Source organism: Psammomys obesus, unplaced genomic scaffold, assembly GCF_907164565.1.
Source record: "Psammomys obesus unplaced genomic scaffold, mPsaObe1.curated_primary_1811, whole genome shotgun sequence".
NCBI classification, from domain to species: domain Eukaryota; kingdom Metazoa; phylum Chordata; class Mammalia; order Rodentia; family Muridae; genus Psammomys; species Psammomys obesus.
This window is the reverse complement of record NW_026591086.1, coordinates 56,541,807-56,568,824: the sequence shown is the minus strand read 5'-3', so window position 1 is coordinate 56,568,824 and position 27,018 is coordinate 56,541,807. Positions and strand designations below refer to the sequence as shown.

The 27,018-nt window shown below is 42.9% G+C and overlaps 1 protein-coding gene across 1 annotated transcript in view; it reads right to left on the bottom strand.

Moving 5' to 3' along the window:
- Positions 1–146: 146 nt before the first annotated feature.
- Dnajc3 (DnaJ heat shock protein family (Hsp40) member C3) overlaps positions 147–27,018 on the bottom strand; it is a 40,091-nt gene continuing 13,219 nt past the window's right edge. The window contains exons 3-12 of the mRNA XM_055609651.1: positions 25,400–25,524; positions 22,707–22,781; positions 11,579–11,731; positions 9,406–9,587; positions 8,896–9,015; positions 7,490–7,595; positions 7,163–7,283; positions 3,513–3,645; positions 1,523–1,671; positions 147–322 (exon numbers count right to left, since the gene is read on the bottom strand). Of these exons, the coding sequence (XP_055465626.1) occupies positions 165–322; positions 1,523–1,671; positions 3,513–3,645; positions 7,163–7,283; positions 7,490–7,595; positions 8,896–9,015; positions 9,406–9,587; positions 11,579–11,731; positions 22,707–22,781; positions 25,400–25,524 (1,322 nt within the window). The 3' untranslated portion in view covers positions 147–164. The remainder of the gene's footprint in view (positions 323–1,522; positions 1,672–3,512; positions 3,646–7,162; positions 7,284–7,489; positions 7,596–8,895; positions 9,016–9,405; positions 9,588–11,578; positions 11,732–22,706; positions 22,782–25,399; positions 25,525–27,018) is intronic.

Sequence of the window (27,018 nt, the reverse complement as noted above, 5' to 3'; positions counted from 1 at the left end):
CTTAAGTCTACAATGAAAACAGCTTTGTTTCTTAAAATAACTCTTTGGTCATGGACAAACTAAAAGATTTGTTCCTGTTTCGTTTCCATTAGAATCCCAAACAAAGTTTGTTTTTAACGTTAAAAGTAATAATAATAAAGAAGAGGAGCAGTAAAATAGCTGGTTTAATTGAAGTGGAATTTAAATCTAAATGGTCCGCCTGAGCTGAAGGGATTGAACCCTTGCCATGAGTTCCAGCTTCTATGGAAGGGGTTTCCACCACCTCCTTGTTGACTCTCTGCATCAAGAGGATCTTCCCCATCATCAAACTTCTTTCTCATTTCTAGAAAAGAAACCAGCAAATAAAGACACACATATTAACCTACAGGCTTTGATACTCAAATCCATACTTTCCCATTCCCATCCTGAAGAAGACAATTGCAAAGAGAACCCCCGAAGTCATGCTCTTTACTTGTTGTTACTCTCACCACCACCCCCAAATTAAGTGAGAATCTCATGAGTCCTCCTCCACAAAGTACCAAAGGAGCTCTGTGGAGCTGGTTGGCACAAGTGAAACACAACACTCATAAGGCTCACTTTCCTCCCAAACGTAATGCAGACAACATGAAGGATAAAATGAGGAGTTCTCAAGGCTGGGGGGAAGGGAGGACTTTCTTAACACCCTCAAGTCCCTCAAGTCCCCTGACTCTAGCCCAAACATCACATTACACCTGAGGGATAGTGCACGCACTTTGCACTCAGTGAGGGTGAACTGGGCCTGTCGTATGCATTAGTGAGTGCACCTGCGTCCCTACTAGAGTACACATTACTTGGGACAAAGGACTGTTTCAGTTCTGTGCTATAAATGGATGCCAAAAGAGCTGCTCTAGGGGCAAGACTTGCTTTCCTCCTTGTTGAGCCTTTCTAGCTCAGATTAGAATGTGCATCCCCACATATCTGGGAAGCCACAGAAAAGCAGTCTGCATGAATTCTTAGCCTGTCTCCTCACTCTCCTGCCAAGATTTACATACAGATCAACCAGTAAATCTGTTCACATGACTTAGAGCAAGCTTGCTGCTAACCTCCACAGGGCACAACAGGCCTAGCTGGTGATCTACTCTCCTCTCATTTTTTTGTAAACTGGCTTGACATACTGGTTTCCTTACCAGGCTCCTGAGACATTAGGGAATTTGGTACAAGGAGTCATCCATCACTGAGCTAGGAAGCTAGCAGGGGTCTAGGAGCTATATGTGTCATGCCTGGTATTGTTCTTTCATGTGATTGCTGATCATATGAAACAAGACGAAAAGATGACAGGAAGTTGTCCCAGTGGGAAGTATTTCACATTCAATATTCTTTGCATTCCACCATTTACCTGAGGGTCCCCAAACTCAGGTGGGAAGAGACTGGTGACACCACAGGACTGCCAGCCACCCACAGCCCTCCAGCAAACCCACTTTTCCCCCCATGCCCTGCTTGAGATGGGAAAAGGCATAAAGCCCTGACTAGTCACTCACTGCACCATCACAGGAGCAGAAGGTACCTGGGTCCGAGAGGACTTCTTTAGCAGCTGCTATGTCAATGAACTTTTTCTCCGCTTTTTTCTTTTCTTCTTCATTCTGGAAATTATCTGGATGCCACTGAAGTGCTAATTTTCGGTATGCTTTAATGATTTCTTGTTTTTTGGCATTTCTGAAGAACAGGGGAAATTATTAGCAATCTCAGTTAGAAAGGTTCCAACCAACTTTCATAAAAACTCAGAAGCACTGTACTGGTAGTCCTCTGTGAGAACTCAGTGGTAGAGGGCTTGCCTCACATGCATAAGGCCTGAGGTTTAATCACAACCCTGCAAACAAGCGCTGTAAGCCCAAGACTTTACTGTTCTGGACAGGCAGCTTTGTTGTTCCTTCCTTTTGGGCCACAGAGGTGGTGGGGGCAAGTCCTGAGGGCTGACCTAGGGACTGGTGCACACACGGCAAGCCCACCAACGCCCCAGGCTTCCTCCCGAAGCATCTCAGGGTACAGTTCAGTCTTTACAGCTGTCCCTTTCTGAATTTCCACACTACCATGACTTAGTTTTTTCTGGGCGTTCAGGTTTGGTGGTGTAAACCTTTAATCCCAGCAGCACTCTAGAGGAGAGGCAGGTGAATCTCTGTGAGTTTAAGGCCAGCTAGGGCTACATAGTGATTTCAGGCCAGCCAAGGCTATACATGGAGACTCTTGTCAAACAGTCAATCAAAATAAAGCGCACACACATTCACAGAATCTCTTTTGAACCCCTTACTTTGGGCTGAGCTTACGTAATACTAGTAAGAACAAAGCTCTAAACTCTGGGGCAAAGGCTGGCCGTCTGCTTGGTCAGAGAAGCCAGTCCGCATGGGTGTTTGCCTGCTTGAGTGACTACCGTGTGTGCAACAACAGAAGCCAGAACACAAGGTCAGAACTGGGGTTGGAAATAGTTGTGAGCCTTCGAGTGTGTGCCGACAGCTGAAGCTGGGTTGTCTTCAAAGAGCATGTGCTATTATTAACCTCAGAGCCTCTCCAGCCTGGAAAGATGGGTCTTTATAACATTACAACTTACTTCAGGTCCAGGGGAGGGCTCTCTTTTTCCCTCCTACTCCAACTAACATGAAGTTCAACTCTACTTTTTTTTTTTATTTTTATTTTTTTAATATTAGTTACAGTTTATTAACTTTGCATCCCAGCTCTATCCTGCTTCCTCATTCCCTCCCAATCCCACCCTCTCTCCCTCATCTCTTCCCTGCCCCTTTCCAAGTCCGCTGATAGGGGAGGACTTCCCCTTTCATCTGACCCTACCTTATCAGGTATCTTCAGGACTGGCTGGCTGCAAAGTTCTCCTCTGTGGCCTAGCAGGACTGCTCCTCCCTCGGGGGTGGGGGGGGGGGTTTCAAAGAGCCAGCCATTGAGTTCATGTCAGAAATAGTTCCTGTTCCCCTTACTAGGGAACCCACTTGGATACCAAGCTACCATGAGCTACATCCGAACAGAGGTTCTAGGTTATACCCATACATGGTCCTTGGTTGGAGAAACAGTCTCATAAAAGACCCCTGTGCCCAGATATATTTGGTCCTAATGGAGCTCCTGTCCTCTCCAGGTCATATTAACTCCCCCTTCTTTCTTATGATTCCCTGCACTCTGCCAAAGGTTTGGTTACGAGTCTCAGCATCTGCTTTGATACACCTCTGGGTAGAGTCTTTCAGAGGCCCTCTGTGGTAGGCTCCTGTCCTGTTACTTGTTTTCTCCTCTACTTCTTAAGCTTTCCCAAAAAGTCTAGGACTAGGACCTATTTATGCCACAAACTTCACCACCAACTCCTCTTTATTAGTGCACTGCTGGTTTTTATAAAAGAAATTTGCCTATAACATACCGATACAGTTTATGATGTTAAAGGTTATTAGAGTATTATATGTCAGAAATAATGAATACGTGAAGCGAACCAGGTTAAGACAAAATGAGCTATATTAGCTTTAAAGCAGTTGTTTAAATAGAGCATGCAAACGTCAATAGTTCACCTTTTCACTCCCAAGATTTTATAATAATCTCGTTTCTGTGACTGTTTCAGTAACCGCTGGGCTTTCTCTAAACCTTCCCGAATCTGCTGATCATTTTCGTTGTGTTCCTGAGCAGCTTCATAATCCTGAATGGCTGTCAAAATATGTTTAGGAAAATGCTATTAGGGAGAATTAGGGTTCAGTGCCTTTATATATTTTAGCAACTTGGTACTAAGTCCTCATTGCCAGCTCTTGAGCTCACTGTCGCTCCTAGGAGCCTAAATGGTATCCACTTCATAACTCTGTTCACACTAATTCCCATTGTGTTTGGTTTGTTTGTCTACACTACCACGTTATTTCCCACACCTCCTTCAAAGTATTTTAATATCACACAGAGCAATCCTGCCACCGCTAGGACCTAAATGAGTGCAGAGCAAACAAGGCAAAACATTGGAAAAGAGAATCAGCATTAATACATATGGTTGATAGTCTGGAAAAAGTAAAAGGTACAAAGGGAGCTCGGTACTGCAACATGATAGCAGTGTCAACCAAAATCAAAATACAGAAAGACCTAGTATTAAAGGTCTGGAAGAAATCTACAATACATGTTTTATTTTAGAGTATCTGGGTATCTAATAAGCCAAAAGAATCAATGTACCAGGGCTGAGATTCATCCTTTGACTGTCTGGCTGATGAGATTATTCATGACTAAGTTTGGGATGCTGGATTTCAGGAACATTCCAATACTCCTTGGTAACAGGCTCGTGTGGCCTGAGAGTCTCAATCTAGCTATGAGTGAACAGTGACTAGAAAGTAGCATTCAATGACAGCCCTGGGCACTGGGTCTCTGATGAGGCCCAGTTGTAGAACTAAACTTGACTTGTGTCAATTATAGAAAAACAATATTCAGTCTTATTTCCTCCAGAACCAAGTTGGTCCTTGGCACTTTTCTCCCTCAGTGGAGTACATCTTAGACCCTAAGTGCAACTACAGGCTAAGTCCAACATGTCCTACCAAGTTTGGGGTTAGTCAGGAAGGCTTGACACACATTGCCTAAAAAGACAATTTGTTGAGACCAAATTCTATTGTTTATGAAAAAAATACTGTAGAAAAGAAAATGTCTTTGGTTGACATTTCTTAATCTTAACCTTGAGCAAAGGATAAAATGACAAGCACAACAAAGTTTAACTATCTGTTCTACTTTGAAAATGAGCCAATACCATCAACAGACAAGTTCAATGTGAGCAACTAACCTAGCAGGCTCGTCCATACCCTTATGGTAGTAAGACTATTATTGTGATTCATCCTACAGGGAATTTTTTCCAACTTAGTTCATAAAACTATCACAAATAGCAATGAGGCTATTTGTGATACAACTAATATTTACAACTAATATTTATAGCACTTACTGCCCCAGCCTTGGAAGGAAACACTCTGAAGGAATATGAGAGAAAATGTTTCAAGATACACAAATTTGGTATTCATATAAACTCTTAATTTAAAACACATTGACATTCTGGTTTTGTTTTTGACTTTTCAAGACAGGGTTTCTGTGTAGCCCTGGCTGTGCTGGAACTCACTCTGTAGACAAGGCTGGTCTTGAACTCACAAAGATCCTCCTGCCTCTGCTTCCCAAGTATAAGTATGCTGGGATTAAAGGTGTGCAACACCACTGCCCAACTCATATTTTCTTTTCTACCTGTTTTTGTTGTTGTTTGTTTTTCGAGACAGGGTTTTTGTGTATCCTTAGTTGTCCTGGACACTCTTTGTAGACCAGGATGGCCTCGAACTCACAGAGGTCCACCTGCCTCTGCCTCCCCAAGTCACATTTTCATTCTTAAATTTAAAGTTTTTATTACCTTTAAACCGAGACCTGGGGAGGCCACGGTGCAGCACAGGGGAGGCCACAGAACAGCTTGCAGTAGTTGGTTCTCTACATGCACCACACCGAGTCCCACACTGAACTCAAATCGGCAGGCTTGGCGGCAGGCCCCTCTACCTACTGGGCATCTCACCCTCCCCAACTGCCAGGTCTTTTTAATCATACCCATTTATTAAGTTACAGTATGCATATTTTTCTCATTATAAAAGTGCAGAATTATTGGTTGTTTCCTACATTCACAGCACTACAAGCAGGAAGTAGCAAGAACCTAAAATGATTCCTACAGTAGCTCCTCCGAGTCCAGCACTGGGCTCTGCACCCGACAGTTCTCACCCGCTAGGCGAGGTGTGCTCACTGGTGCAACAGTGGCACGGATGTGACGGGTAACAACTGCTCCGCTTCACAGGGGAGATTCCTGCCTGGCAGCATCAATCTGGTCCAAAGCCTGTAACGAGGGAGGCTGTAGGCCTAGCAAAGAACCCCAAGGTGGACCCATAGGCAAGCAAATGGTCAGGATTGTTTTGCTAAAATGAACATGTTTACCGAACTGCCTTCTAAACTTTATACCCATAGATTAATGATATTTTTATCCTTGGTCAAAGATGCTTCTTTTTATAGTGCTCAGCAGTTGATGCAGATTCATAATTAATTGAAAATGAAAGTAAGTGACTGTTAAGCACTCAGCCTTAAAACTGGTATCTATTATCACCACCTCCAAGGCCTGAGAAACACTACACGTAAGGGACAGAGGAGAGAATGTAGGAGCCAGAGGCTGAGAGGAATACTATAGACTCTATCTCCTGAAAATGACATAGACTCGCCAACTCAACAGCAGCCTGGTAACCTACAGAATCAAGCCAGCCAGCATTCCAGGAAAGGCTCCCAAGGCACTCCTCTCCCCCTAGCTGAGGCGCTATAGACAGTTAATGGCTTCTGGAAGAAAGGGAGTCATTCTTTTTTCAGGTCTGTAGCCACACACCCATAAACATGCTCAGACAAGCAACCTTAAAGTCAGTGTACTATTACAAAATTAAAATTAAAATGACAGAAGGAGGGCAATGTGTTGGGAAGAGTTCTAGACAGAGTGGGAGAGAATGGGGGATAATTCTGATTAAAAGCCATGTGAAATTGCCAAATAAATTTAAGAATTTGCAAACATCGCTATTTAAATGTTCAAAGAATACTATAAAAGTGTGACAAGGACATCACATGGAATGAGCTCCACCTTTCAGCGAACATAGTACTGTGCATGCTCTCGCGCTGCCTGTTCAAGATCCTCACAACTTCTACAAGGAAGTTCTCCTAGGTCAATTTCAAGTCCAGTCAGCACCTATCCTAACGCTGCTAAAGTCAGGAGGTCACAGGATTGTTCTGTTAGACAATGTCTATGCATGGGTTATGTATACATGTATTATACATACTGTGCACTTATATGCTTAAAGTAGTCATAGGCACATGGACACGTCTGGAAAAAACATATGAACAACGATTACCTCTGGATGACAGGAAATCTATAACAAATTTTCTATTCTGAGGTTCATCTCTCCTAATTGAACTGACTACAAGAAAACGCAACTTTTTACTTTCATGTTCCACTGAACTGCTTTCAACAGAACTCTTTACTCAGTGCTACACCTGTTGTGACCACTAAGGAAAAAGTAACTACTAACTTTCCAAATTCTTAGCCATTTGCAGAAGAATCTGTTCAACATAAAATGCAACCGAGTATGTGCTGGTTTCATACAATTTAACCTTTAGATAGTGCACATCAGATCCCTTTAGAATTTACCTTCATCGTACATTTCCTCTATTAAATAGGCCTCTGCTCGGTCTTTCAGTGCGTTCACATTGTCAGGTTCCAGCTGTAAAACCTCAGAGCATATTCTAATGGCTTCCACAGGCTTCTCATCCTAAGAGTAAGGCGAGAAAAGAAACTATGGCTGGAGGTGCACCTCAGCGGAAAGGGCTTACCTCTCATCACAGATTCCCAAGTTAAATCCTGAGTACCAAAAGAATGAATGAAAACAAGCACCGTGGGCCAGAGAGCATGCTCAGGGAGGGTGTGCGCTTACAGTGATGAGGTAGTCCATGTTAAGTGTTCACAAGAAAGTGTTACCTTAGAGAAGCAGTGACAGATCCTTTCTTTTGCGCGGACTGTATACTCAGCAACATTGGGCTCAGTTTTCATGACAGACTCATATTTGCTGGTTGCATCTGTGTATCTATGAAATAAGCAACCAGGCATTAACAACAAAACTATCTGCAAAGCTGTACATAGCACCCTCTCCTTTCGCTACGTATTGCTTAATTAGTACAATGGAGCAAGCACAACACCTGCCTTCAAATAGAATTCATCTAATCTTAATGCAGAGTAAGTGCTCAATCCAGAGGCAGGCGTCTTTAAAGCATGTGGTTGGGGGTGGATGGCCAGCTTCTTGTATCAATTTAAAGCATGCGGTTGGAGGAATGGATGACCAGATGACTGAGCAGCTAAGACCCTTGTCAACAAGACTGATGACCTGAGATTAAGCCCTAAGACTCAGACAGTGGAGAAAGCCCATGTGTCCTCTCCAGGACATGCACACAAAAATACAATAAAAACAATGCACAGCATGTGGCTGGGGAGTATAATGGGTTGAAAGTTAAATGAAAGGACTCTAGCTCCTAGCACCTCATCATCCATGCCGAGGTGAGAGCTGCTTTTGGGTCATCCATGTCCCTGTAAGCCCAATAAACTTACTATCAATAAACTAACTTGAGTATTCTTTCCTTCTCCCCCATCCCTTTTCCCCTTTCCCCATTTCTTTAATGCTCTTGAAAAGGCAAAACCACAGAAACAAAGACTCTATTAGTCGTTGCTCAGATCTAAGGAAGGCTGGGACAGGGAAGTGATTGGCTGTAAAAGAAGCCGTACACCCAAGAGGTGCTCACACGGTGACAGAATTAATCAGCATCTTGATTATGCGTTACAGTACTCCAAGACAGTACAGTTTGTAGGACAGTGAAGTCAACTAGGCGAGGCAGTCTCGTGACAGCTACAAAGGTCTCACCAGCGGGGAGGGCAGAGTCTACCGTGGGCAGCACTGTGAGGAACCCGCCGCCCCAGCCTCCAACGCCCACACTGCCGTGTTCACAGACACACCCACTGCTTCAAGCAGCTCCTACTTTAACATGAGAACTTCTCCCCGCTCTCCAAGAGTTTTTCTTTTAATCCTGGTCTTCACTACTGCAGACTGGATTGAGGGCTCTGCTTTGCTTAGCCCATCAAGATCCACTCAAGCACTTCAATCAGCCTCCACATAACCTAAAAGGTGTAGTCACATTTCTGCACTCGCAGTACACAGTGCAGTGCCTGACACTCAAAACGAGAGACTCCGAGCCAGCGCACAGCTCTGTAGTTAGGTGGACACTGTCCAGTTACTATTACTCTGTGTCTGTGTCAACAGTGACTGTAACCCTCGCAGCGCTGCTAAGCTCAGGGCCATCCAGATCCTAACCAGGCAGATAAGGAGAGGCTCTTACCTGCCATCTCTGATCAGCTCCTCAGCTGACTCAATCAGCTTATTAAGTTTCTTTACTTGCTTGTAGTGCGCAAAACACCTTTTGTGGTCCTGGTCAAGTTTCAGGCATTCGCGAACTTCACTGTTCATGTAATTTAAAAAAAAAAAAAAAAAGAAATATTCCAAGTCAAAATAATCACTGACTACTTCTCTGTATTAAGTAGAGAAATTCATTAAAGTATTTATGTTTGGAACAATGAGAAGTTCATAATTTACTATGCACATTGTCTCAGACACGGTAATTCAAATGGCCTAGAGTTATATATTAAACACTTATGTTAATAAGACTATTTCATGAAAAGAAGCTGTAGAATTTATCTAACACCTTAGGGATAACCTAGGTTATCTAGTGATAACCTAAAAGATCTGGTGTTCTCTGCTGGTATGCAGGCAGAATATTGTATAAATAATAAATAACTAAATCTTTTAAAAAAAAAAAAAAAAGACAAATGTGGATGTCACAGGGACTGACCTGAGGGACAGCTCGTGGTCTCCAAGTTGGTAGTAGAGTGTGCTGATTTTGAAAAACGCCTCTGTGTTGTCACTCTTCAGCTTTGAAGCAGCCTTTAAGTCACTGATCGCCTTCCTAGGCTCCCCTTCCTTTATGAAGCACTCAGCTCGCAGTTCACGCAATTCTGCATCCCAAACACAAACCTTGAGAAACAAAAGAACTAGACTTTAAGACACATAAGGTATGCACATTGACTCTTGCATCCCACACTTTAATCCACAAACATAAAAACCCTCTGTTAGTGTGATTAAAGTCATTGTTTTATAAATGGTGTTTAAAATCCTGATACACTTAAGTGTGACAAATAGAATGTGATAATTTCTTCAGTGTGTCTTAAATTCTGAGAGAGGAGATATATTGCAGCAATAGGGCTTTTTATTTCCTTCATTCCCAGATTACAGAATTTTAAAACCCTAAATATAAGCATAGCATTTGCACATTGGGTTCAGGCAAGCTTGATGCACAATGAAACCCTTTCTCAAAAGAAGAAAGAGAGAGAGGAAGAAAAAGAGAGAAAGAAAAGAAAAAAGAAAAGAAAAGAGTAAGACGGAAAGAAAAAAGCCATATGGTTATTCCCATTCAGACATCTGAAGATATTATGCAATGCTCAACAATTTTAATTTATATAATTAAGAAAATCTGTTGTTTTTGTAATTCTTGCTTTGTCTTGTGTTTTGAGACAGGATATCGTGCATACTAAGTTGGTCTCCAATACCCTATGCCCCTCATGCTCAGTTAATCCAGGCGTCCAGCTCGGGGCTGTGTGAGTACTGATCAAAAGCTCTACCAACTGAGCTACACCCCCAGAACAAAACCTATGTTCTCAATTAGCAAAATACTTAAACTGCATTAATTATCAAATTAAGGATGTAAACTGCTACATCCTTGCTTCCTTGTTAAATCCTCATTTTTAAAAAGGGAAAATAACATGGAAGTTAAGACTTCACCATTCCTGTTTTATGAAAAGTCCATTATACTCACTAAACACAGTAGATTCTTCCAAACAGATACCCCAAGCTCACCATACACAGGGCCTGTACGTTGTTTTCCTCAGAGCTTCAAACATGTCAGCTTTATATATATGAAAACCAAAAACCAGTAGTACCTATTCTGACAATGGGATAGGCCCAAATGGACAGCCTTCCAGTGAAAATGATAGTTTTATATTTCTATCAATAAGATGGTTTAGTACAGCAAGAACTCCATGCACTATCACTTCTCCTCCATAAAATAATCAAATAAGGCGGGCAAGATGCAAGATGTTTTAGTATGTGCAGACGCTGGCACACAAGACTGGTGACTCGAGTGTGACCCACAGAACCCACACAGAGGAGAAGTAACTCACAAGACTAATCTCTGGTCTCCACGAGAACAGCACAGTACACACAAGCACACGCCACGATCTCCATCACACATTCATACACACACGTAATTTCTTAATTCTCAAATGAATGCCTATTTTCCACATATCACATGTTTATCGCCAATACTGAGTCAAAGAGCTGTGGAAATGGTAACTGTATTCATCATTCCCATTCAGGCTTTTCTGACTCATCTGCCATTAAACCCTTCTGAGGAAGGCAGCGCTAAACTCAGTGCTTCCTGTCAGAACCGTCCTCCCTGTCATAGCACTGTCTGCCTTCTCTCTAGAAGACTCTCACTATAAGCGTTTCTTTTTGTTTCCAAACACCATCTTTCTTTTCTTTCTAAGTAACTTGTCTTTCACCATTATCTAGCATAGTATTCTCAAAAAAAAAAAAAAAAGTGTAACAAGCAGTGAGTAAAAATATGTAATTCCTGGCCAGGCAGGGTGGTGCACGACTTTAATCCCAGCACCTGGGAGACATTGGCAGGCAGAGCTGTGTGAGTTCAAGGCCAGCCTGGTCTACATAGTGTTTGGGGTCAGCCAGAGCTATCCTGAGAGAGATCATGTCTCAAAAAGCAATGAAATGTAATTCACACTTTACAGCATACCAACATTTACTAAAAAACTTACAAATTCCCATGACCAATCTTTAAAAGCCCAAGGCTCAGTCTGTGTCCTGTCTTGGCTTTGGTAGGACATGAACATGTCCAAGTGTCTCACACATGCCTTACTCTGAAAGGCAGCTCCAGACCCGTCAGCTGCACTCACCTCTAAAATCTTATCAAGGAAGGTTATAGCAGCAGGGTAATCGGCACTTTCAAAAGCATCGAGTGCTTGAGAACGTAATCGCTGCATCTCATCAGATTTCACAAGCTGAGACTGGGCCTCCTTCTCTTCATGTTCATTTGGATTAGATTTGAGCTACAGCAAAACAACAAAATAAAGTTTATTCTCTTAAATCCAGTACCTGTAACATACTCAAAGATCATAAAGTTTATTCTCTTAAATCCAGTACCTGTAACATACTCAAAGATCTGCTCTTCCCAAACACCATGGCACAGACCCTGCGCATCACACCGTGCGCAAACCTCTACCTAGAACCAGAGACAGTGCAGTGGCTAACCATCAATTACTCCCTATACAGCAGCAGGTAACAAGCAGGAGTAGCACGGATGCAAGTTTTGCCATGTCTCAGTGACGTATTTTGTGACTAGTTGGCCTGTAAGGTTATTTATGTATGCATGCTGTGTGGCACGGCCTGCGTGTCACGGCGCAAGTGCAAACCACAGCAGTCTCCGCTTGCCTTCCTGCATGTGGGCTCCAGGGATTGAACTTAACTGGGCTTGACACATGTGGCGTTACCCGGTGGGCCATCATGGGTACTTCCCAATAAAGTCTAAACCCGGGGTTACGTACCGAAACCCTGACTTAATCGCTCTTGTACATGCTGTGTGTATTTCCTCACCAAGGAGAAGCAGCAGCATGCATCTGGGTATGGCCAGTGAGTGCAAGTTCCCTTCTGTGCTGGGACTGAACCCAGGGCCTCATGCAGGCTAAGCACTTCCTCTGCCACTGACCCACACCCCTAACACTTCTGTGACTGTCCTGTGATTCTGTGTTCAGAATGGGAGGAGCTGTCATGACACAATTTTTGCCTCCAAATGTGTGACGCTATGTTCAATCCCCAGCACTGGAAACAACTAAATCCACAATGAGGTGAAAAGTCATCTCCCCTAGAATTACACATCAGCCAGCTTTAAAATGTGGACATGTTCTTCTAAAGTTAATTTACGGCAATTAAAGTACCTAAATTTGACCCCTTTGAGGTAAAAATAAGATTATAATGTAATAGAATTTCATGTATTTATCTGCATAATCTAAGCTTTTAGGTGATGCAGACACAAAGTAAAAGTAAAAAGGCAATTGACATGTTGTGGAGAAGTTATAAACTATTATCGGGTAAGGGATAAACACACAAGTTAATATCGATAACTTACAGAACTCAAAAACAAGAACACCTGCAAGAAAAACAGGCAAAGGACTTGAAAATGAAGAAATCGCAGGCAGGTACCCAAAAACACACTCCACATCTCTTCTCAGAAAGACGGCTGCACTGCTTGGGACCTAGAATGTTCCCCCAAAGGTGTGGGGGAGGGGAGCCCCTGCAAGCAGCAGAGCCCACAGGGAAACGACTACAGCCTGACTTAGTTCGTGCTGGTTCAAATTTCTAGAATCTGACACCAGGCAATTTATTTAGACATATTTGAGTGTAATTTTGGATAAAGGGTTCTTGGTAACAATTATCCCAATCCCATGTGAATAAAGCTTAAGGCATGACTATACTGACTCTTTTGCAAAGTAGGTGTGGCCTCCCCTATGAAAATGGGCTCTACAGCTTAGGAGGCTCTAGGATCTGGTTTGGTCTGACTGAGATTGGCACAGAGGTCAGCAGGCTGTAAAGTATGTGACATCTCCCGAGGATGGGATCTACTGACTAAAAGCTAACCAGAAAGGTCTAGGGAGAGAGCGTCTGGAATAAGCATCCTGGGTGATTCGGGTGAGGTCAGGCTCTACAGACAGCAAACTCGCCAGCTGAGTGGTGGTGTGAAACAGCATCACTTCCTCCATTAAGGACACAATGCTGCACGGCTAACATTCCTGGCTTCTCCAGTGCTTGTTCATCTGCACCGCTCATGCCCCCTACACAAAGGCCCAACCCCTAAAGGGGCTTCTGGTTAATCCCCAGCTTGATGCTGCTGGAAAGGACTAGCGATCTTGAGAAGAAAGGGCCTGTTACTTCAAGGCAGGAAGACACCAGCTGCTTCCTGACCCTGAAGTAGACATGCTGTCCTCCTGAGAGATTGCCTTGCAACAGAGGCAAGAACAAGGGCCCAAATGACCATGGATTCAAACTTCTGAAAGTACAGCCAAAATAAGCCACTCTTTTAAAGTCACCCCATGTGGTAGCTAAACCATGGGAAGGGGGGTGTCTGGTGCACAGAGAAAAGAAACCCTACTGGCAGAAATGTCCACTGTTGTAGCAATGTTGAGAAACAGTATGTAGGTTTTGAAAACAGTTAAAAATACCACTATATGACTGAGTAATCTTCTTTGTAAAGTCACCTACACCAGAATGTCCAGCAGCGCTATTTACAGCAGCCAAGCCACAGAAACAACTTAAGTGTCTATGGTAGCTCAGTCCTGGGAGGCCCAGTGTTATGTTCATCATAATAGACATAAGCTTGAGTCCCTTCCCTTAGATGAGTATGTGTGTGTATTCCACTACTGCTTTTATTTAAAAAAAAAAAAAAAAACTTACCATATTTTAAAATTAAATTGCAATTGACAGTTATTTACCAAACATCTAATTTTTACCACAATCAAAATGTAGGTTTTCCTTACACATTGTTGATAAGAATGCAAATTAGTGAGAGGCAGGGCAAGATGGCGGCGCCAGGAGGACTCATTCTGAGCAGGAGCACAGCAGGATTGGCACAGTGACCAGCAATCAGAACTCGCGGCCATAAAACACAAGTGATTGTGTTTCACAGGTGAGAGGATACCCCACGGTGGGGGATTCAATCAGCTTTAACTCACTCGGCTAAACCGCGGAAGAGATCCTGGTTCCACCAGGCACTTGGTCGCCAGCCCAGAGCTACACACCAGCATGATCTGGTCACTGTCCCAGACTGAACTGTGGGCCCAGAACATCACAGACTGGATTTTCCAGTCGAGAGATAAACCCACGGAGAAGGAAACGATTGGGACCAACCTTAGGTCACCCAGACATCCCCTGGAAAAGAGTCGGGTTCCACGGGCGCCCCAGGAGCCAGGCCGGAGCCAGAGCCAGGGACCCAGGCGCCTGTACAAAGCCCTGCCTGCGCGCCTGATTCGCCGCCTCAGGTAGAACTGTGGGCCCCAGGACACCAGGGCACCACAGACTGACTTTCACTGTCAGGTGCAAACCCACAGGGAGGGAAACGGCTGGTCTGATCTCAGAGCACTCAGCCGACACCCCCACCCTGAAAAGGTCTCGGGAAAATTATCCAGTTTAGGCAGATGCCCAGACTCCCAAAGACAGGAAAGGCAGAGCCACAGGCGGGCTTCTGTGCCTGTGGGTTCTACTCGCCACCCCAGACAGAACAGCAGTCCCCAAAGCAAAGACTGGGTGTCTCTGGCAGGAGGAAACCCCCAGCGGGGGGGGGTCATCAGGTTTAACGCTCAGGACACCCAGCACCAAAAGACTTTCTGGATTCAGATTCTAGGCTCTAGCTTCCTAATGCAGGCAGGAGCACTGTGCTCAGCCACCATTATTGAGTTCCCCTAGGGAACTGGGGCACACAGCTGCATCCTCAGACCTACAAAAACCAGAGAGCCATTATAGCAGCCCTCAGATACTGTGCAAAGGATCAACCAGTTATCCCTAGCTAGACTGACAAAACTGTGGGAATCCCTGGTCCTTCAAGAGGGCTGCACCCACAGAGTCCGGACCAGAGCAGTGCCTGCAGCCGCCATCCCAGACAGGGACACACAGCTTCTGGTCCAGAGTGAGGCACCCAGCCTCCAGACCAGAGCTGCGCCCCCAGGCGCCAACTCAACCTAGGTGCACATTCTCCAGGCCCAGAGCAGAGCAATCAGACTCTGGCCCAGAGACTTGATGGGCGCTCCTCTCACTTTCCCGGACAGAACTGTGCGCCCCAGGATAACAGACTGAGTTTCCCTGTTGGGAGAAAACCCCACAGCTAGGGAATCAGCAGGTTCTTCAAGAGGACTGTACCTGGAAAACTGTAACAACAGCAGCAGCTCACTAAATTTATAACCCAGCAGTGGGGCAGCTGTCTTGAGAAATTTTATGGGTAAGAGGAGATCCTCCCCTGCCTAACAAAGACCACAGCTACTACTCAGGTCTATACACCTGAGGTGAACAGTGGCAATTCCTGAGAAACACTGGCCATACAGTGACCATAACCAAAAAGCAGAGGAGGACTCCTTCAGGAAAAATCATCTTCCGGCCAAGGGGATTCTCCCTACCTCAGGACTCCAGGAAGCACAGAAACTAAGAGCCAACACCTAAAACAGCCCAGTGGGTAGAGGTCAGCATAAAAGCTCAACCAACAAAAGACAGAGCAATAGGTCATCTCCAGAACCCAGCCATCCAGGGGCGAACAACCCTGGACAACGCAGCATAATAGAAAATCAAGATGACCTTACATCTATGCTGATGAAGATGATAATAGAGGAAACAAATAAAATACGTAAAGAATTAGAGGAAGATAAAACCAAACAGATCATGGCTATCCGTAAAGAAATGGAGGAAGTTAAAGACAAGCAGATTATGGCCATCCGTGAAGAAATACAGCCAAAGAGTTTGCGGCCTTCAGAGAAGAAATAATTAAATCACTGAAAGAAATAAAAGAAACAGAGTTGAAGGAACTAAAAGAAAAAGAGGAAAATACAATCAGACAGGTGAAGGAAGTAAACAAAACAACTCAAGACCTGAAGATAGAACTGGAAAAATTAAAGAAAACACAAATGGAGGAAATAATGGAGAGGAAGAATTTAGGGAAGAAAACAGGAACTACAGAGGTAAGTATAACCAACAGACTACAAGAGATGGAAGAAAGAATCTCAGGTGTAGAAGATACAATGGAAGAAATCGATGTATCTGTCAAAGAAAATGTTAAATCCAAAAAATTCCTGACACAGACCGTCCAAGAAATCCAAGACAATATGAAAAGACAAAACCTAAGAATAACAAGTATAGAGGAAAAAGAAGACTCCCTTCTCCAAGGCCCAGAAAATATTTTCAACAAAATCATTGAAGAAAATTTCCCCAAGTTAAAGGAGAAGCCAATAAGAATACATGAGGCCTACAGAACACCTAACAAATCTGACCAGAAAAGAAAATCCTCCCACCACATAATAATCAAAACAGTAAGTATACAGAACAAAGAAAAAATACTAAAAGCTGCAAGGGGAAAAGGCCAAGTAAGATATAATGGCAAACCCATTAGAATCACACCTGACTTTTCAACAGAGACTATGAAAGCCAGAAGGGCCTGGACAGATATCATGCAGACCCTAAGAGAACAGAGGTGTCAGCCCAGGCTACTATACCCTGCAAAACTCTCAGTCCTCATAGACAGAGAAAACAAGATATTCAATAACAAAAACAAATTTCAACAATACCGACACACAAATCCAGCATTACAAAAGACACTGGAAGGGAAAATACAACCCAAGAAAATTAGTTTCTGTCAAGAAAACACAGGAAATAATTAACCTTACTAGAGTAAAACAAAAAGCAACCAAGCACACAACCTTATGACCACAGCCAACATCAAAATCAAAAGATCTAACAGCCACTGGTCATTAATCTCTCTCAACATCAATGGACTCAACTCTCCAATAAAAAGACACAGATTAACAGAATGGATACGTAAACAAAACCCAGCAATCTGTTGCATACAAGAAACACACCTAAGACACAAAGACAGACATTACCTGAGGGTAAAAGGTTGGAAGACGACTTTCCAAGCAAATGGACCCAAGAAACAAGCAGGAGTAGCCATTCTAATATCTGATAAAATAGACTTTCAACCAAAATAAATAAAAAGAAATGGGGAAGGACACTTCATACTCATCAAAGGAAAATCCCACCAGGAAGACATCACAATCCTGAATATCTATGCCCCAAATGCAAGAGCACCCACATTTGTAAAAGAAACATTGATAAAATTTAAACCACATATAGATCCCCACACATTAATAGTGGGAGACTTCAACACCCCACTCTCAACAAAGGACAGGTCAACAAACCAGAAATTAAACAAAGAAACAATATCCCTGACAGAGGTCATGAATCAAATTGACCTCACAGACATTTACAGAACTTTACCCCCAAACACAAAAGAATTTACCTTCTTCTCAGCACCTCATGGAACCTTCTCCAAAATAGACCATATAGTTGGTCACAAAGCAAGCCTCAACAGATACAAGAAGATTGAAATAATCCCTTGTATCTTGTCTGATCACCATGGAATAAAGCTGAACTTCAACAACAACAGAAATAGCAAAAAGCCTACACACACATGGAAACTGAACAACTTGTTACTAAATGACAGCTGGGTCAGGGAAGAAATAAAGAAAGAAATTAAAGCCTTTCTAGAACTCAATGAAAATGAAGACACAATATACCCTAACTTGTGGGACACAATGAAAGCAGTGCTAAGAGGAAAGTCCATAGCACTAAGTGCCTTCAAGAAGAAATTCGAGACAGCTCATTCAAGCAACTTAATGGCCCACTTAAAAACCCTAGAAAAAGAAGAAGCAGACACACCAAAAAGGAGTAGACGGCTGGAAATAATCAAACTCAGGACTGAAATCAATCAATTAGAAACAAATAAAACAATTCAAAGAATCAATGAAACCAAGAGCTGGTTCTTTGAGAAAATCAACAAGATCGACAAACCCTTAGCCAAGCTAACTAAAAGGCAGAGAGACACCACCCAAATCAACAAAATCAGAAATGAAAAGGGGGACATAACTACAGACACTGAGAAAATCCAAACAATCATTAGGACTTACTTCAAAAGTCTATATGCTACAAAATTTGAAAATCTAAATGAAATGGACAATTTTCTTGATCGATTTGACTTACCAAAGCTGAATCAGGACCAGGTAAATCAATTAAATAGTCCTATATCCCCTAAAGAAATAGAAGCAGTTATCAAAAGTCTCCCATCCAAAAAAAGCCCAGGACCAGATGGCTTCAGCTCAGAATTCTACCAGACCTTCAAAGAAGAGCTAACTCCAATTCTCTTCAAACTATTCCACAAAATAGAAACAGAAGGAACATTACCAAACTCATTCTATGAAGCCACAGTCACTTTGGTACCTAAACCTCACAAAGACTCAACAAAGAAAGAGAATTTCAGGCCAATCTCCCTTATGAACATTGATGCAAAAATACTTAACAAAATACTTGCAAACCGAATACAAGAACACATCAAAGATATTATACACTATGACCAAGTAGGCTTCATCCCAGGTATGCAGGGGTGGTTCAATATACGGAAATCCATCAATGTGATCCACCATATTAACAAACTGAAAGAAAAAAACCACATGATAATCTCCCTAGATGCTGAAAAAGCATTTGACAAAATCCAACATCCATTCATGTTTAAAGTATTGGAGAGATCAGGGATACAAGGCACATATCTAAACATAGTAAAGGCGATATACAGCAAGCCTATAGCCAACATCAAACTGAACGGAGAGAAACTTAAATCAATCCCACTGAAATCAGGGACAAGACAAGGCTGCCCACTCTCTCCATATCTCTTCAACATAGTGCTGGAAGTCCTTGCTAGAGCAATAAGACAGTTGAAGGAGATCAAGGGGATACAAATTGGAAAGGAAGAAGTCAAAGTATCACTATTTGCAGATGATATGATAGTATACATGAGTGACCCCAAAAACTCTACCAGGGAACTCCTACAGCTGATAAACACCTTCAGCAAAGTGGCCGGATACAAAATTAACTCAAAAAAAAATCAGTAGCACTCTTGTATACAAAAGACAAAAGAGCTGAGAAAGAAATTAGAGAAACAACACCCTTCAAAATAGCCACAAATGACATAAAGTACCTTGGTGTAACCCTAACCAAGCAAGTCAAAGACTTGTATGAAAAAAATTTCACGTCTCTGAAAAAAGAATTAGAAGAAGATATGAGAAGATAGAAAGATCTCCCATGCTCATGGCTTGGCAGAATTAACATAATAAAAATGGCCATCTTACCAAAAGCAATCTACAGATTTAATACAATTCCCATCAAATTGCCAACACAATTCTTTACAGACCTGGAAAGAAAAATTCTCAACTTCGTATGGAATAACAAGCAACTGAGAATTTCTAAAACAATCCTCTACAATAAAAGATCTTCTGGAGGTATCTCCATCCCTGATTTCAAACTGTACTATAGAGCAACAGTTATAAAAACTGCATGGTACTGGCATAGAAACAGAATGGTGAATCAATGGAACCGAACAGAAGACCCAGAAATAAACCCACACACTTATGGACGCCTGATTTTTGACAAAGATGCCAAAACCATACAATGGAAAAAAGATAGCATCTTCAACAAATGGTGCTGGTCCAACTGGATGTCTACATGTAGAAAAATGAAAATAGATCCATACTTATCACCCTGCACAAAACTGAAGTCCAAGTGGATCAAAGACCTCAACATAAAACCAGACACATTAAATCGGCTAGAAAAAAAAGTGGGGAATACCCTAGAACTCATTGGTACAGGAGAAAACTTCCTGAACAGAACACCAACAGCACAGGCTCTAAGAGCAACCATCAATAAATGGGACCTCATGAAATTGAAAAGCTTCTGTAAAAGGACACAGTCATCAAAACAAAGCGACTGCCTACAGATTGGGAAAGAATCTTCACCAACCCTTTATCTGACAGAGGACTCATATCCAGTATATATAAAGAACTAAAGAAGCTGAAAAGCAGCAAACCAAGTAATCCACTTAAAAAATGGGGAACAGAGCTAAACAGAGAACTCTCTGTAGAGGAATATCAAATGGCAGAGAAGCACTTAAAGAAATGCTCAACCTCATTAGCCATTAGGGAAATGCAAATCAAAAAAACCCAGAGATTTCACCTTACACCCATCAGAATGGCCAAGATAAAAAACTCAAGTGACAACACATGCCGGAGAGGTTGTGGAGAAAGGGGAACACTTCTCCACTGCTGGTGGGAATGTAAACTTGTACAACCACTCTGGAAATCAATCTGGCGCTTTCTCAGACAACTAGGAATAGCCCTTCCTCAAGATCCAGCCATACCACTCCTAGGCATATACCCAAAAGGCTAAAGTACACAAAAAGGACATTTGCTCAACCATGTTTGTAGCAGCTTTATTTGTAATAGCCAGAAGCTGGAAACAGCCCAAATGCCCCTCAACTGAAGAATGGATGCAGAAACTGTGGTACATCTATACAATGGAATATTACTCAGCAATGAAAAATAAGGAAATCATGAAATTTGCAGGTAAATGGTGGGACCTGGAAAGGATCATCCTGAGTGAGTTGTCCCAGAAGCAAAAAGACACACACGGTATATACTCACTCATATAGACATACAACATAGGACAAACCCACTAAAATCTATGCATCTCTATGCATCTAAAGAAACCAAGCAAGAGAGAGGACCCTAACTAAAATGTTCAATCCCCACCTGAAAGGCAAAGAGGATAGACATCAGAAGAAGAAGAAAACAGGAAACAACCTAGAAACCTGCTACAGAGGGCCTCTGAAAGCCAGAAGAAGAAAACAGGAAACAAACTAGGGACCTACCACAGAGGACCTCTGAAAGCCTCTGCCCTGCAGACTATCAAAGCAGATGCTGAGCCTGATGGCCAACTGATGGGCAGAGTGAGTGGAATTTTATGTAAGAAGTGGGAAATAGTAAGAGCTGGAGAGGACAGGAACTCCACAAGGAGAGCAACAGAACAAGAAAATTTGAACACAGGGAACTTCCCAGAGACTCATACTCCAACCAAGGACTATTCATGGAGATAACCTAGAGCCCCTGCACAGATGTAGCCCATGGCAGGTCAGTGTCCAAGTGGGTTACCTAGCAATGGGAAGAGGGACTGCCTCTGACATAATCTGATTGGCCTGCTCGTTGATCACCTCCCCCTGAGGGGGGAGCAGCCCTACCAGGCCACAGAAGAGGACAATGCAGCCACTTTTGATGAGAACTGATAGACTAAGATCAGAAAGGAGAGGAGAACCTCCCCTATCAGTGGACGTGGGGAGGGGCATGCATGCAGAAAGGGGAGGGATGGTGGGATCGGGAGGGGAGGAGGAAGGGGCTTATGGGGGGATACAAAATGAATAAAGTGTAATTAATAAAAAAATTTTAAAAAAAAGAATGCAAATTAGCATAGCCACTGTGAAAAATAGCATGGAGGTCTTCCAAAAGCTAAAAGTAGACCTACGCATGATCAGCTATCCCACCTGAGTATATACGTGAGGACAAGAGATGCCTGCAATACCCGTGTCTACTGGACAATATTCACAGAGGCCAAGATACAGTCGGCACGGATGCTCATCAGCAGATGAACACATTAAAAGATTAATGGTGTGCACATACAATGGAGCAGTACTGTTACAGAGAATGAAGCCATGCCATTTACAGAAAAGCTGGCTGGAGCTAGAGACTACATGTTAGGTAGAGAAGCTGACCAGCAAGCTCTGAACAGGCATTCTCAGCCCCACCCCCCCACCCCCGCCTTGCTGCAGCACTGAGATCACAGAGCACAGTGTCTGTCACCTGGTAAGATATTCACAGAGTGCTAGGGCCTCATACTACGACAGTAAGCACCTTATCCATATGAACTGTCTTCTCAGACCCAAGATTTCATTTTATGCAAAAACCAGCACAGAGATCATTAGTATACAATCTGCCTTCCTCGTGAATAAATGGTAAAATGACACAAATACCCATCTACCCAGGGTTATGGAACAAGCTATGGAATGAGAGTCACAAGGGGAAAAATGTACAAGAAGCCCCAACTTAGAGGCTAGAAATTCTGTTTCAGCTGGCCTTTCTAGATTCTCATGTAGTTAGCCTACATGAGTTAAAGTGAGTGAGCCTACAACTGAATGAGGACTTCATATCAACTGTGTGCATTTTATCTTCCAACTGCTAATGATTCTTTAATGCCAGTCATTTAATATTAATTTAGGAACTATGCTTCCTATATACCTAAGTTTTTCTTTTTTAGCTATAAAGAAAGTACTGTTAAACAGCATATTACAAAGAAAAATACATTCTGTATATCTATTTCTTCTTGGAGGCAGGTACTTACCACTTTCTTAAAATCGTCTTCCGCTTCATCAAGTCTTCCTTGCTTAAGTAGTAAGTGACCTCTCTGTAATCGTGCCTAGAAGGAAAAAGAGGGGCTGTCCTGAGCACCGTGGCTTCTAAATGTTCTTTAAGTGTGAAGAACAAACAGTGTGACCAAGTTACTAATACTCATTTTTCTAGTGTTCACTTGACTTAGCAGTGAGACTAATGCCTATAGCTAGAAAATGAACATAATTTTATCAAAGTATGTTTCCTCTAAAAATATGTTTTGTTCAACCCACCAGCAAGGTTTTATTTGGGGAGTTCTTTTGTGTGTTTAAGATACAAGATTCTTTTCAGAGAGGTAAGAATGCCCTAGAAATAAATGATAGCAATCATTGCACAACCTAAAAGTATACAAGGAACCACTGATAATTCAAAATGTGAAATGATGGTACATGAATTATATACATTTTTTCTAATATGCTGGGTAATAAAAACAGACTCATGAAGGGATACAAGGCTTCTACCTTCAAGCTACATTCCAGGCTCTGTATCCTAATTTTAAAAATACTTTCTGACATCATACTAGCGCTTTTCCACTGAAAATTGTGCAGACTGTCAACACCCCTGAAACAACCCCTCAACATAAACGTTTACTCTAAGGAGGGTGTCTCCTCTAAGAAGGGTGTCTCCTGCTTACCGATAGTCCTCCTCTCCAACACATATCACCTCAGCTCTCCAACGAGCAGCTCTTCTCAAAGAACCAGAGACCACACTGACATCCCGCTTAAATCTGTGTATTACTTCACAGAACATAAAACTTCCCTGATCTTCTATTAAATTACACCAATACACATAAAAATGACATTTCAGCAGCTAATGACTTATCACAATGCTAAGAAAATGGGTTTCTTAACCTTTGTAGAAGGTTGTACTCAGCTCTGCCAAGCAATAAAGTCAACAAAAATAAGAGTTGAGAATTCTATCTTAAAATAATTATAGCAGTATTTCAAATCAGGCATGCATTACATGGCTAGTCAGCTCAGATCCGTTTTGGGAATGTAACAAATTATAAATAATGGTCATAAAATTAATTTGGGGGCCATTTGACTGGACCAGGTATGTATTCCACTGATGAAATATTCCACAAAGGGACTGGAGAGATGGCTCAGAGGTTAAGAGCACTGACTTTCTTCAAAAGGTCCTGAATTCAATTCCCAGCAACCACATGGTGGATCTTAACCACCTATAAAGAGATCTGGTGCCCTCTTCTGGCCTGAAGGTACACATGCAGGCAGAATGCTGTATAAATAATAAAAATAAACAAATAAATCTTTAAAAAGGAAAAAGATTCCACACAAGTTCTTATGTTGGCTATGTGATCCTCAGCTGGTGCTGCTGTTTTGGGAAATGGGGAGAACTTTAGGAAGTGGGGCCTAGCTGAAGGAAACAGACACAGAGGAGATATTCTCAGGAGCCATATCTTCTGGCTACTATACATTCTTCTCTGCTTCCTGTTTATTATGCTCTGTTCCCTGTTTACCATAAAGCAAGCAACTTCCTCTTCTATTTTCTCCCAGTGCCATGGTGCTCCCTGCCATCACAGGCCACAGTTATGGAGCCAAGGACTGTGTGCTGGATACTGAGATCTCTGAAACCATGAGTTAAAATGAATCTTTGTCTCTTAGGTTATTTATGTGAGCTGTGTCGCCATACTGATATAAATAACGCACCACCAAGGAGCCCTCACATGACCTGTGAGGGCCCTAACAGTGACCTGCCAGCCTTCAGGACAGGAGGCTGTAGGCTTCTGAACCCGTCGCTTGTTGGTTGATGCCTGGGAGAACCTGCTAACTGCACTTGGAACCCACCAGAACACCCCTTACCCTTACCCAAGCCACTCTGTTACTCTTCCTGCCTCTCCTTAAATCAAACTGCCATCGGCCAGACAACACCCTATTATTTCGGCCACTTGGGTCCTGCTCACATCGAGCCTCTATTCCATCCTTCACAGACTTGTCTTTCCAAACCACAAACTTCATATTGTAAAGCTTCTGAAAAGAATCACCTAGTAGGGCTGCTGAGATGGCTTCGCTGGTGAGGACTGGCTGCTCTTCCAGAGGTCCTGAGTTCAACTCCAAGCACCCACACGGTGGCTCACAGCCATCTATAAAGGGCACCTAAGTGGCCTCTTCTGGTGTGCATGTGTACGTGCAGACAGAGCACTGGTAAGAGTCTTCCTAAAAATCACCTAGTATACCCTCTGTTGCTCTTCCATACAGACCTTTCTTTTGTTGGGACAAGGGCTCTCTAGATAGCCCTGACTGTCCCAGAACTCACAGAAATGTGCATGCCTGTGCCTCCCATACACTGGGGCTTAAGAGGCTAAAGGCGTGTGCCACCACACCCAGACTGCATACAGACTGCTAACACCGAGAACTTAGTGAGTTTTGCTGAGACAGAACCTGGCTATAGAACTCAAGCAGGTCTCAAGACCCTGGTCTCAAGGGACTCTCCTGCCTTTACCTCCTAACTGGCTCTAGATACTTATGTGCCACATGAAGAGTTTGAACTTCGCTTGTTTGCCACTCCACACACAACAGCTTTAGTATTCTCTAGTAATGACGAAGGTGCAAATACTCACTCCAGGAAACAGGTGACCTGCTAACAGTTCCCTTATGCTCCCCAGTGAGCAAGCTGAGGTACACTTACTGCAGTGAAATCCATCTTCAGTTCAATCACCCTCGTTAAATCGGGCAATGCTGCTTTGGACTTTCCCATGGCTAAGAAGACAGTAGCTCTCCGATAGTATGCAACATAGTTGTCAGGGTCGCCATCTAAACATTAAAATAATAAATATCAGCTCCCTGCAATTTACTTTTGACAGAATAGTCTGAGAAAACTCAAGTTCACAATTGTATTAAGAATGATAAACGGGCACAGTAGTGTACAACTGTAATCCTAGCATTTGGGAGGCGGAGGCAGGCTCAGGCATAAGACAGCCTGGTCTACAGAGCAAATTCAAGTCACGCCAATACTGCTTGGACTCTCTCTAAAAAGCAAATAAACATAAAGTAAGAATGATGGCAATGAAATTAAGAGTTTGGGATACAGGCGAGTGACACTGTGCTTGGTTCAGCAATTCCTGAGGGTGGCACACCCGGAAGAACAACAAAGCTCCAGGTCCTTTCCCTTCGCCTTGCCCTATGCTCCTCCTCTCTCTGGATGAGTCTCTGCATCCCCTGTAATGTCCACTATCCAAAACCAGAAAAGATGCTTCTCTGCATTCCCAGAGCCACTCTAGCAAGCTAACTGAACTTAAGAAGGGGCTCTTGGGACGCTGACTTATTCCTGCAGACCTAGGAGTGCAGACTGACATCTAAAGTGGGCAAGTTTTCCTCAAAAACCTATGGAGTTAGCCTGTCAACTCCAAGCATACAGTGTCGGCCCTTAGCTGAATAACATGACCGTAACTCATAGCCAAAGAGATCCTTTAGGAGGAAAGAAGTCTCCACACACTTGTATAGACAGAAGTAAAAAAGTATTGTGTGTTGGGTAAGCACAGAGGTTGAAACACTTTTCTTCTACCTACACTCTGAGCATCAACTGACAAAGGTTCAACACAGAAATGAAGTCACCTTGCTTAGAGATATGGGGTCACTTGCATGGCACCTTACTTTCATTTCATCTTAAAAATAGCAATTATGGCAGGGTGGGATGGTTCAGTGGGTAAGCCATCTGCCACACAAATATGAGGACCTGAGTTCATATCCCCAAAGCCCATTTAAAGCCTGTCATGTTGTCACTCCTAAGGCAAAGTGGAAGCCTAGCATTTACAACAAGGAACAAGAGGCTCCTTCTTTTTGTTGTTGGTTTGGTTTGGTTTGGTGTATGTATGTATGTATGTATGTATGTATGTATGTATGTATGTATGTATTTATTTATTTATTTATTTTGAGGCGGGGTTTCTCTTGTGTATCCCTAGCTGTCCTGGACTCACTTTGTAGACCAGGCTAGACTCACAGAGAGTCACCGGCCCTGCCTCCTGAATGCTGGGATTAAAGGCCCGTGCCACCACACCCGGCTAAGAGGCTCCTTCTTAAACTACATGCAAGGCAAGGCTGTTGTGTGTGTGTGTCTGTGTGCACGCTAGCGTGTGCATGTGTGTCTTGGTGGAGGTATGTGCTGTGAGTGTGCCGGGAGCCAAAGCAATCTACTGAAGCCAAAGTTAAATAGTGAGCCAAAGCTATTTAGTGGAGACAAAGCTATCTACCGAAGCCAAAGCTATTGAGTGGAGACAAAAGTATTTACTGAAGCCAAAAGCAAGTAGT